Source organism: Staurois parvus, unplaced genomic scaffold (genome assembly GCF_062004578.1).
Source record: "Staurois parvus isolate SC_StPar_1 unplaced genomic scaffold, SC_StPar_1.0 ptg000206l, whole genome shotgun sequence".
In the NCBI taxonomy this organism is placed as follows: domain Eukaryota; kingdom Metazoa; phylum Chordata; class Amphibia; order Anura; family Ranidae; genus Staurois; species Staurois parvus.
The window spans coordinates 2,382,128-2,395,000 of record NW_028318002.1 but is presented as its reverse complement, the minus strand read 5'-3'; the positions used below and the strand labels follow the sequence as shown (position 1 = coordinate 2,395,000).

At 41.8% G+C, this 12,873-nt stretch overlaps 1 protein-coding gene across 4 annotated transcripts in view; it reads right to left on the bottom strand.

Moving 5' to 3' along the window:
- Positions 1-12,873, bottom strand: part of AKAP1 (A-kinase anchoring protein 1) — an 86,415-nt gene that overhangs the window by 30,198 nt on the left and 43,344 nt on the right. For all 4 annotated transcript variants that reach the window (XM_089678518.1, XM_089678521.1, XM_089678519.1 and 1 more), the window contains exons 3-7: positions 9,207-9,340; positions 5,197-5,323; positions 3,732-3,850; positions 3,232-3,409; positions 1,217-1,367 (exon numbers count right to left, since the gene is read on the bottom strand). In XM_089678518.1, the coding sequence (XP_089534644.1) occupies positions 1,217-1,367; positions 3,232-3,409; positions 3,732-3,850; positions 5,197-5,323; positions 9,207-9,340 (709 nt within the window). The remainder of the gene's footprint in view (positions 1-1,216; positions 1,368-3,231; positions 3,410-3,731; positions 3,851-5,196; positions 5,324-9,206; positions 9,341-12,873) is intronic.

The window sequence follows — 12,873 nt, the reverse complement described above, 5'->3', positions numbered from 1 at the left end:
TAAAACTTACTGCATCTTTAAAGAATCTATATAGATTAAAATATATCCCACTATTAAAAAGAGATTAAGGACGAAATAAAGAAATTAGGAAGAGGATTTCAGTCATGGATTGGTCGGATAAACTTGATAAATATGGTAATCATTTCTAAAATTCTATATAAAATTTCAAATGATACCAAATAAGCTCCTAGAGGCATATTTCAGAATTAAAAAGGCAAATTTCATTTTCCAGCAGGACTTTGCACCTGCCTACAATGCCAAAAGTACCAACACCTGGTTTAATGATCATGGTATTATTGTCCTTGATTGGCCAGAAAACTCGCTTGACCTAAACCCCATAGAGAATCTGTGTGGTATTGTCAAGAGGAAGATGAGACACCAGACCCAACAATGCAGATGAGCTAAAGGTCACTATCAAAGCAACCTAGGCTTCCATAACACCTCAGCAGTGCCACAGGCTGATCGCCTCCATACCACGCTGCATTGATGCAGTAATTCATGCAAAAGGAGCCCCGACTAAGTATTGAGTTACTTTTAAGTAAGCCAACATTGCTGTATTAAAAATCCTTATTATTGGCCTTATGTAATATTCTAATTTTCTGGGATACTGAATTTTGGGTTTTCACTAGCTGTAAGCCATAATCAACCTGCGTGTAATGAATCTATATAAAATATACAGATTTAATTTTTTAATTGAATTACTGAAGTTAACTTTTTAGTGATATTCTAATTTATACACACACACACACACACTGACCACATTGAGGCAGATGTGCTCTTATGCCTAGCGTGGTCCGTTTGCAATATGAAAGCAGGAGAACGGCCATAAAACCAAGTATTTTACACAAAAGAAAGCAACTAAAGAGCACAGGATACTTTTTAACACAATTATATGGTAAAACATACACATACCAGAAATAAATGTTAAGTAACATACTCCCAAGTAGAACTGCAGGAAAACATGCACCCTTTAAAGCACTAGAAATAGATTAAGTCAAAACTACGGATATGCTTCTGTAGGTTCCAAAGGGAGAGTACATAAGGCCAATCTGTATTCGCAATGAGAGTGCAGAAGAATGATTGTGCACAGATTCAAATGCAAAGGACCACACATCCATTAGGAGTTTTAAAACTCCAGAAATACATTAGTATTAGATCCTCCTATGAAAAAAAAAAAAAAAAAAAAAAAAAAAAAGTGTGGTTGTAAGGTACTAACCTGATTTGTCTGAGTGTATCAATCTTGACTCTATTGTAGCCACCATAGTCCACATAGAGGATCTCAACTTCTTCGGTATCTTCAAAATAGCCCATTACTTGTGCTCTCCACCAAACACTGGGCCCAGCAGGTGCAGAACAGAGAATCCCAACTGTAAAAATACATTTTTAGAATTCACTTCATGATAGGACAGGCTTCTAGAGGGTTGTATAGTCATAATTATATAACAGCAAGTGCATACCTTGAATTATTTTTGCGGTTTACTTTAAAATGTTATGAGCCACAAGCCTACACTGTTATGGAGGCAAATATGCAGAGCTTCAGATTTTGAGTGGCACTCCACTTTAATAATCTCTAGAGGAAAGGAAGGTTAGCCACTACTATTATTTTTGCCTGCTTGCTTAACAAGCTTAAAAAGGGACATAGTCATGAAAACTTAATGGAGGTGACCATTACTGAACTCTCCTTTGAGAATGCGAGTTCCCCTGCTGGCCAAATGTGCTGTCTGAGTTGCTAATCCTGAATAAGTACAAAGAAAGAATAGTTCTAACGTGCACACTCATTTACAGCTAACTTCTGACCATAGTTAGGCTAGGACTACACTAGTGATTAAGTAGACAACTGCTTCATTCAAAATCAAATTACCACCAAAAAAAAATAGATATATCTTTACAAGTTAAAAATGACTTTTGAACCCATAGTCTTGGTACACAGTATATCGGAGTTCCAGAAAATAGGTGGTGGGGAACGGATGTCACAATGTACAGTATGGAGCAAAGAACGGTCTAATCTGAGATCTGAGTGGAGGGAATGAACACCCCCCTCCCCCCCTTTAGTGTCACAAAACATGCACAGCCGAAGTGGTCATTCACCTGATGTGTTCATCAGGGAGGGGTACCTGTGCAGTTTGGTCCTTGTAAACAAACCATAAGGTATGTTTGCCAGTATTTCTCATTCTGGCCTTTTAGGGCCATATTGAGATGATAGATATATATCTTTTGGATCTCTGAATCTAGTTAACCACTGAAATAGTGAGTGGCGTTGTTTCCACAGTGCTGAAATGGAGTCTATAGCAGTGTTACGGTGGTGTTGAACCCCCTCACGCCTAGGGGTAAAACAAATCTTACAGCACAAGTAACATTTTACAACTTTAACATGTGTTCATAAAACTGTACATTTCATTACAAACTACTTTATACCTTGGTTTTTTTCAGGACAAATTGAGCTTCATTTGGTGGTAAATTGGTAATGGATATCACCTGATTTATATTTTTTAATCAAAAGGAAAACTTGTTCAAAATAGTTAAAAAAAAAAAAAAAAATTAAATTTAGCTGTGTGTTTGTTACTACCATAACCTACCACCAAAGAACCCCCCAAAATAAATTTTCCAGCTCTTGATGATTGCAGCGATGCCATGTGTGTTATTTGTTGTTTGTACCTGTAGTACAGCCCAGAAACAATAGTGCACATTGTTTTTTTACCCAAAAAAAAAAAAAACACTGACCTTTGACCCTGACCCAAACACTAACCCTGGCACTGAACTAGATCAAACCTTATCTAGACATTTAATATTGAATTTATTTTTTACAGGTTTTTTTTTTTTCCTCTCTCTGCAATGAGAGAGCGAGAGAGGGCAGCACAAAGACAGGTATGCCAATATGCGGCCCCATGGAAAAAAGCCCACTTCTGTGAGGCCACATATTTTTATTATGTCGACGCCAAGGGGTTAAACAATTTGGTTTTTTTCCCTTGGCTTTTAGGTATTTGTTACACTGACAAGGTTGTTCTAAGCTGAAGTGTAAAAAGGTTATGGGCAAGCTAGCTTAATCAGAATTTCACAGGAGAGCAGTGGTCTGAGCCGAGGATCACTGTGGTAAACAAACAATAACATGGTTATTTGCACCAAAGGGAAACTACTTGGAATGCGGGAGGCTTTCGCAACAGGGAAACGCAAACCACAAGTACAGAAAAAAAAAAAACTGAACCACAATGTGAAACAAGTGCACAAACTTACCTTCTGCAGGTGTGGGCAATGTTGGAACACCAGGCTGTGAGTAACAGAGGCTCATGTGCTGATCCAAGCCACAAAGTGCATGAAAGGTAGGATGCGTGCGCTGCTGGACAAATATGTGCCCTGCATTCACTACATTAACCACAACTACTTCCACTGAGACATTATTTGGGAGTGTGAGCTGGAACAGGGGAAAAAAATACATTTAAAAAGAGACACCCATGTATTATGTAGTTCAACTATGTACTACTTGACCTGCTAACAAAAAAATAATTATATATACACATACACACACTTTGTTATAAGATGTACAAAACACTACTCCTCACTATTGATAAAAAATACATACATCCAAAACAAACACTAAGGCTACATGAACTACAAGCACAATCCCACATTCACATACATTGAATTTTAGTCTACATTGCTTGGTGTGTCCCAAATGTGACAAGTACATGTAAATGAACCCATGTGATCAACCTCTAAACCATGAAGAAACTTACCCATGATGCAACAGGAAGAGGAATCAGAGGAGGAGGAGGTGCAAATATGTTTGTTAGATTCAAGTCCTTGAATTTCTTTCGGATTAAACTCAGAGCTCTGTCTATCTGCTGTTGAGAACCTGTTAAAATTTTGCAATTATTGTCCTTTCCATACTTAACACAAGCATCCAAAAAGACAAAGGCAAATTCAAACACTAAAAACCAAAGGGAACTTGTCTGATTAGAAATCCTAGAATTTCAAAAAGAAGGATTTTAAAGAGGAGCAAGCTTACTACTTTCCTCAAGTCACAAACAAAAAAGGAAGTTAGTTGCACATTATGGGTCCTAAAACTTCACAGGCATTTTGCTTGTTCCAGGTCAGTAACTCACGAAACAGTGAATGAGCATGACCGACCTACAGGCCTGCATGCTCAATAATAATCCATATTAATTTTGACCCCTAGGACATTTCTGTGCCCAGGAGTTCCTGGTGATGCCTACAGGTGGCTGTATGCGGTTATGCATCACAACTTGTGCATATGCTCCATTTTAGGTAGACGCAAGTCTGTAAAACGCAGCTAGCCTGGGTTAGGGAAATGAACATATGCAACACAGTATAACATGCACATCAGGGTCTTACATTGTTTCAGTTAACCATCTTTTTATCTTATAAAACTAGGAGAGCCATTTTGACTTTGGGTTATTTAGGAGTGGATCATGTATTTTGATTTTAGCTAAAATGTTATACTTTATATCACAGTGCAGAAGGCTAGTAGATATAGGGTTGCAGTGATTAAATGCCAGTTACACCTCAAATGATATATTAGTTTGTATATTTGCCAGGAAGATAAAATTTCACACTGACCTTCTCTGCAATTCCCAACTTTCTGAGCTGCAACAATTACTAAACCAAGGGATGATGTCAGTCACTCTCAAATGGATTACAAATAACTGCAGAAGATGCAGCATACAAGGGTAACCCTATTGAGAAAGATTGGGAAGCCTCACAACTAGAAACACCAAGAGATTCAGAAGCCAATGGGCACGTCAGCCCATATTTGCCTGCTAAAATCTAAAATGTCATCTTCAGAACAGATCCCTGCCAAAGTGATGTAAGGAATGGTTCACACCAATGTTTTTTGTTTTTTTAGGGCTTTTTGCAGAAACACACAAGGGTCCATTTAACATGGTTTCCTATGAGACATGTTCACATACAGTATAAGCTTTATTGAGCTGCTGCGGGTTTTTTTGGAAACTGTCGGACTTTTTTTTTTTTTTCTTTAAAAGCAAAAAGCAGCATTTTTGCTACAACACAGTTCAATGGACACGATGCTGAAACACATTTCTTCTTCTCTTTCAGCGTTTTCCCTTTTAACAAAAAAAACAAACAAAACAAAAAACCGACAAAATGCAACAAGCATTTGTGTGAACCAAACCTAAATGCAGAGTTCTGCAAGAAAAAAAAAAAATTAGCTAAAACACTCACCTTCTAAATGACAGATTTGGATATCCTGTGTATAAGGCACAGTAGAGATATATATTTTGGCACCCGATGACTGCTTCAAGAAACTCACAAACCTGCCTTGTTTCCCAATTAATCGGCCAACCAAATACTTTAAAAAAAAAAAAAAAAAAAAAGAGAAAAATAAGAATTAGCAATTGTGGTCAAGGTGTCCAGTGTTAGTTTATCTTTACAATTTTTCTTTAAGGGTAAACCCAATACACGTCATGGGTGGAGTGAAAAAAAATTGGATTTTTTTTCTACATAGCTACCTGTAAAATCCATTTCTTGGAGTACATCACGGGACACAGAGCAGGCTATTCAGGACTATGTGGGTTATAGGCCACCTATAGGTGAATGGACACTGGCCAACCAGAGAGGAGGTCCTCCCCTATATAACCCCTCCTATGCAGGAAGTACCTTAGTTTTTGTAGCAAGCAATGAAATTCCAGAAAGAGGGGTGAGATCTCTGTGTCCCGTGATGTACTGCAACAAATGGATTTTACAGGTAGGCATTTAGAAAAAAATCCAAGTTTTCTTATCGTACATCACAGGACACAGAGCAGACTATTCATGCCTATGTTGGATGCCCAAAGCAATAAGAAATTTGAGGGGAGGACGACACCATGAAAGCCACCGTCAATCCCTCAGGACCTACTCAGCTGTCCGTTAAACACTGCAGCCGAAAGGCAAAATCCTCTGCGAGTCAGACATCCACCTGATAAAACCTTGTAAATTTGTGAACCGAAGACCATGTAGCGGCCTTGCAAACCTGAGCCACTGCCGCCTGATGGCAGATTGCCCAAGATGTCCCCACACTCCTGGTGGAGTTTGCCTTCACCTGAAAGGGTGGGACTTTGATCATTCAAGCCTATTGTTTGAAAAGGTAATTACTGGATCAAATGAGGAATAGTCGCCTTGGATGTGAACACGAACTACATCCAAGGTATGCAGAGATCTTTTTGCCGACTGAGGCCTAGGAAAGAATGAGGGCAGAATTATGTCCCGATTGAGATGAAAACCAGAAACCACCTTTTGTAAAAAACACAGAGGAGGTCGCAACACCACCCGATCATGATGCAAAACCAGAAACTGAGCTGGCAGCTCTATCTTGCAGAGAACAGACACCCTTCTTGCAGAAGTGATTGCCACTAGAAACAACACCTTACAAGTCAATAGGAGCAGTGGAATCTCTCCAATAGGTTCAAATGGTGGCTTCTGCAAAACCTCCAAAACCAAGTTCAGGTCCCAAGGACACAAAGGCAACCTGACAGGTGGAGCCATACACATTGCTCCTTTTAAAAAAGTGCAGAAGTGAGATGCAATGGGCCTCTGGGTGCCATTTGTGACCCTCACATCAGGCAATGTAAGCATTCCAGGTTTTGTAATAAAAATATTCCTAGAAAACTTCCTTTAGCACCCAACATGATGGGAATGACAGAATCCAACAATCCCCTATCCTTCAGGATCTGGGTTTCAATAGTCACGTTGTCAAATTTAGCGACCGCAAAGCTGAGTGCAATATAGGACCTTGAGAAAACAGGTGTGGCCGATAAGGCAGAGCCCATGGCCCGTCCACTGCAATCTTCACTATGCCCGCGTACCAGGCCGAAGCAATCAGTATCACAGGAATAGACTTCTCTCAAAACCTGCGTAAAAGATGCAGTGGCAGCTGGATCGGAGAAAAGGCATAAAATCAGTAAGAACTTGTTCCAAGGAATCACTGAGGCATCTACCACTGATGCGCAAGGATCACTTACTCTGGACACAAAAAGACAGACCTTGTTGAACCTGGATGCCAATAGATCTACAACCAGGCAACCCCATCGCTAGCAGACTTTTTTGAAAACATCAGGATACAAAGCCCATTCCCCTGGATTCATCCGCTAGCGACTGAGATAATCCACCTGCCAATTTTCCACAGCTTGAATGAACACTGCTAACAGACTTGGAACATCTCTCTCTGCCCAGATCAGAATGTAGCTCACCTACTGAGCACCTCAACTCCTGGTACAGCCCTGGTGGTTGATGTTTGTGACTGCTGTGGCATTGTCAGACTGAATCCTTGCAGGCCAACCCTGAAGCCTAGATGACCAATATCTCAGAGCCAGCCTCACTACTCAAAGTTCCAGGACATTGATAGGAAGAACCCTCTCCCGTGGAAGCCATGTTCCCTGAGCTGTAGCCTCCTCCAGAACAGCCTCCAACCTGAAAGGCTTGCATTGGTGGTTACCAACTTCCACACCACTGGCTGAAAGGATCTTCCCTTCTCCAAATTGTGAGTTATCAACCACCAATTCAGGCTCTGCTGCACCTCTGAAGACATATGCAGTAATCCAGGGTGGGAATCTCTTTGTTCCAAACAGACAGAATGTACTTTTGCAGCAGTCTGGAGTGGAATTGAGAATAGGGAATAGCCTCGAACAAGGACACCATCTTCCCCAGAAACCTCATGCAGAGCTGAATCAAAGGATACTTCTTGGCCTTCACACTGCAAGCCTTGTACCTCAGGGCACGTTTCCCTGGAGGCAGAAATATCTTTTCCTGAACCGTGTCTAGGACCATAACCAAATATTCCAGGCTCTGCACTAGTTCCAGGACTGACTTCTTGAAATTCAGTACCCAGCCCAGTTGTTCCAGGATCTGCATTATAAAGACCACATCCTGCTTCAGATCTGGCACCGACCAATTTCTGAGCATGAGATCTAGAAAGCCTGTGACCGATACTCCCTTAGTTCTGAGTAGTCCAAACACCAGAGCAAGAATTATTGTGTAAACTCAGAGCCGTGACCAGCCCAAACGGTAGTGCTATGAACTGGAAATGCAGAGCCCCTACTGCAAACCAAAGAAATCTTTGGTGAGGAATGAATATCTGTATATGCAGGTATGCGCCCTTGATGTCCAAGGACACCAAAAAATCTCCCTCCTGTAGGGAGGCCACTACTGACCGAACCGATTCCATACAAAAGGATCGGACATATAGGAACTGATTTAGCCCCTTGAGGTCCAAAATGGGCATTACATCCCAGTTTGTTTTTGAGACAAAACCCCTGAAACCTTTCCCCGCTGGAACTTCCGTGATTACTCCTTGAGCCAATAGGCAACAGAGTGCCTAAAATAAAGCTCTTTTCTCTGGATTCGCTAGTACATCTCTCAGCAGCAGCAGCCTACGCGTGTTCTGGCTTCCAGATAAACAAAATATGGCTGACTTCCGTTTCCGGCCGTACTCCCTCTAGTGGCCAGAAACAAAGAACAAGCACATCAGGAACAGTGAGCACTCCCCCTGGTGGAAACTCAGTCACAACACCTCTCCTTTTCCCTCCAATTTAGAGCTTTGTTTATCTTCACAGACAGAAAGGAGATATCTTACCAGTCCCGCCGCAGGTCCCCGACTTCTGTCAGGCACCAACCTTCACCCATTACGGCGGGCATTGTCATACAGACCTTCAAAGGACTCAGTCCCCATGCTGAGGGGCTGCTGCCTCGGACCTGCACAGCACCCCGCTGGAAGAGCCTTGGACAGATTTATAACTGCATAGGTCTAATTAATCTGGAAGTACCTGCGGGATTTCTCCTGGAAGTCAAAGAATGCCCAAATACCAAGTCTTTCTGGGACAATTTGCTGCCGCCAAGATCACCAAATGTCTGGTACCATCCATTTTAGCTCATAGCCTTCTGAATGGATCTGATTAAAGTCCCAGATTCTCTAATGGAACCATTATAAACTTTCATCAATGCTCCAAGAGCACAGCAACACCTTCAGTGACCATCCACCTTACAGACATTGGTGAAAAAACTGAGGTACTTTCTGTATAGGAAGGGTTATATAGGGGAGGACCCCCTCGCTGACTAGTCGGCAAATGTCCATTCACCTATAGGTGGTCTATAACCCAGAGTCATGAAAAGTCCTGTGATGTACGCATAAAAAAATCTTAGTATATCCCATGTCAGAGAACTAAGGTGGATAGAACACAACTTTGAGGTATACACACTACCTTTGGCACTTCAAACTCCCATATCACAAGGTCAGCCTTTTTTGCATCAGACTTCTGCTTCACATTTTGAAATTGCTCACTATTTCCCAAAGCACAGCCACTATCCACAGAGTCCATGCTGTTTACATCCGATCCTAAAACAAACAAAAAATTATATAAAATGTATTTGTCATAAAACGAAGCCTTCCAGGCACATTACAGAAATTGAAATTAATTTCGAATTTCCCCCCCCTATAAAACCCTTGAGGGATACAGCTTTTTGATTAACAGGCAATCTAGGTTTATGCTACAGCCTACAGAAGAAATGGATATTAGTTACATAGAAACTGAAGATTCACCTCCAAGAGGCTATAGCCCCTCCCTCACCTGATCAGTTGTAGCAACCCATCTAAAAGAGAAAGGATGAAGCACATCTCTTGCTTTAGATCAGCGTTTTTCAACCACTGTGCCGCGGCACACTAGTGTGCCGTGAGATATTGTCTGGTGTGCCGTGGGAAAAATTGCAATTTCATCCGTAACATGTGGCCTCGGCTCACAAATAGACCAATCATTAGAACAGCAATGGGCAAACTACGACCCGCGGGCCGTACACGGCCCGACGGACCTTTTAATCCGGCCCGCGGAGCGTGATACTGTCAGGATGATCTGTCCCCCTAGACGTATCTGCGCATGTGCCGGAGATCGCCGATCGGCTGCTAATGCCTGAAACTGGCACATGCGCAGATACGTCGAGGGGGACAGATCCTCATAGGAGACAGATTTTCATGCTACACCGGAACGGCAAGAGGAACGCGCGGAGCAAAGGTAAGTGAATTGACACAGGGGGGGCTTGGGGACTTAATATGGGGGATGAATTACTATGGGGGATGAATTACTATATGGGGGATTAATTATTCGATTCCTGCCAGAATATCAGCTTTGTGTTCAGCCAAACAGGCCCAGGTTTCGCACTGAGTAAGTAAACAGAAATATGAACAATTATAAAATACTTTATTATTTCATAATAAAGTAATTATAAAATAATTTGTGTGTTTGATTCCTATTCAAGAGAATTACTTTATATATAGTCAATATAGGCACAGGAGGTAAATTTTTTTAACATTTTCTAATGGTGGTGTGCCTCGTGATTTTTTTCATGAAAAAAGTGTGCCTTTGCACAAAAGGTTGAAAAACACTGCTTTAGATGACACGGACACAAAAGTTGGTAGGATAGCTCATATAACCCTTACCACTCTCAAAACCCTCAGTTTCAAGCAAGAAATTAGGGGAAGAAAAAAAAATAAAAAAATAAAACCACCAGGACAGAGGGGAATGTGTCCTCTTCATCAAGAAAAGGATTTTACAGGTACAGAGTTAAAAAATTCTTCATTTTCCAGTCGTACATAACACAGGCTTCTTTAAATCTTGACCATAAAATGTCCCCAAGCAATAACACTGAGTGGTGGCCAACACAGCAAAGAAAGCTAACAGGCCCAAAACAAGGGAACCAGGCTCCCAACGCAGAGTGTCTTACCTTACAGTTGAAGCTGGTGTCAACACATGCTTGCGCAGTCAACTGGATAATCTTAATAGAAGACATGGCATGACATAGCCTTGCAAATCATAGCCAGGTGCTTAAATAGCCCAAGAGGCACCAACTGATAAAAGTCCAGGGAGCATTAACTGGGAAGGGAAATTACCTACCCTTCAAAGCATAAGCCTTCATAATATAACCTGCCTAATACACCTAGAGAAGGTGGACTGAGAAGTAGGACAAACCTTATAAGAGATCCCACAGGCAGAACAGAGAAGCCGAGGTTCAGATGGACTGTACCCGAGTGGCAAACTGTGTGGCTGGGGGAAGCTGCACCTTCCTGCAGGCGGTTGTGCTGGCTACACTTTTTTTTGTTCAACCCACCAGACTGGAAAAAAAAAAAAAAAAAAAAAAACCCCAAAAAGCCTGACAGATCGTCATACTAAGACAAGCAATGTTAGTATGGTAATCTCCCGTGCCCCCCCCCAAAAAAAAAAAAAAAAAAAAAAAACCACACACCATACACTATTCCTCCCCCTGACAATGATGGGGCAACTAATCCTCCCTCTGACACCAATGATGGGGCACTATTCCTCCCACTAATACCAATCATGGGGCACTATTCCTCCCACTAATATTCCTCCTTCCACTGACTACAAGCACTGTTTTTTTACTTCAGAAGCCGGGACATTTTCTACTCCCACTGGCCACTCCAGCCCTCCTAAAATCTGAAGGACCTCCAGCCCATTGTTTGGAAATCCCTGCTTTAGAGTAATATCAGTGACTCCTGTAGATAGAGATCAGCCACACACACATCTTTGGAGTCAGGCTAGTCCTCACAGAGGAATGTGCTTTGTTAATTTCTCCTGTTTGGGCTTTAGAAGCACTTTAAAGTGGCTATAAACCTAAAACTTATTTTTACACCTTCATGCATTCCCAGAATCAAGGCAAAAAAATGTGTAGGCAACAATATTGCCCCCCCTGCACCCCCTTATACTTACCTTGAGCTAGCGATGTGTCCATCTGCAGCCAAATCGTATCTACGGACACAGGCAACGAGGCTCGGGATCGAACCCGCAGGCATGTCACAATAGGAAGTGGCTTCCTGTGGTGGCACACTGAGAAGGAGGAGGAGCCAGGAGAGCCAGTGAGGGACTCGAGAAGGATCAGGGCCACTTCTGTGCAATTCTACTGAAAAGAGCAGGTAAGCGAAATGCACTATATATAAAAAAAAAAAAAAAAAAAACACCACACAAACAACTTTATAATCACCTTTATATATAATGACCATTGCAGAGACTTAATCCTTCAGGATGTCCAAGGTCAAATAGAGCACCATTCCAGGAGGACAGGATACAATACAATACATCTTACACAGTATTGTCGTGAAGATTCAGTGACTCAATGTGCAAAGTGAGCCTTTTCAACTGTCATAATAGACCTGGCAAGGAGGTTGATTTAAAAGATTTAAGCAGTTAAGGAATAACAGAATCAGAGACCCGATCTCTCTGAACCTGTGTTTCAAATAGGTAAGCCATCAAAAGCCAGTGACTGAAAGCATAGCAGACCAGTCCTTGAGACCATAGGTCTAGTTAATCTGAAAGTACCTGCGGAATTTCTCCTGGGAGTCAAAGAATGCCAAAATACCAAGTCTTTCTGGGACAATTTGCTGCTGCCAAGATCACCAAAATATCTGTCATCTTGATCTTGTGAAGCGGCCAAGGAAGAACCCTTAGCAGGAAGAGAGGTGCATTAGCCGAAATGTACGACGTGAGGTCAACCGTGCATCCACTACAAACTTTGACTCTCGATTCTGGCCAGAAATCTTTCTACCTTGTTGTTGAAGTAGAATGCCAACAGATCTATGTCTGGCATACCCCGGCAGTGACAGATGTTCCAGGACACATCGTGGTGAAGGGACCATTCTCTCATTTAGGCATAGACATGGTTGTCAAAAGGAGTCCAGACTTCCAATCAACATTCTTAGAATTGGGGGCCATTCGCCTCTTCCTGTTGTCAGTTAGACAATGCCACAGCACCCTTCGAGGAGTGGGCCTAACTTTGGCTTGGACGGACTTGCACATTAAGCCTTGTCAACGATCAATCCACATTTAAGGAGCAGGCAATCCGCAGACAGCTTTATCTGGTTTATCT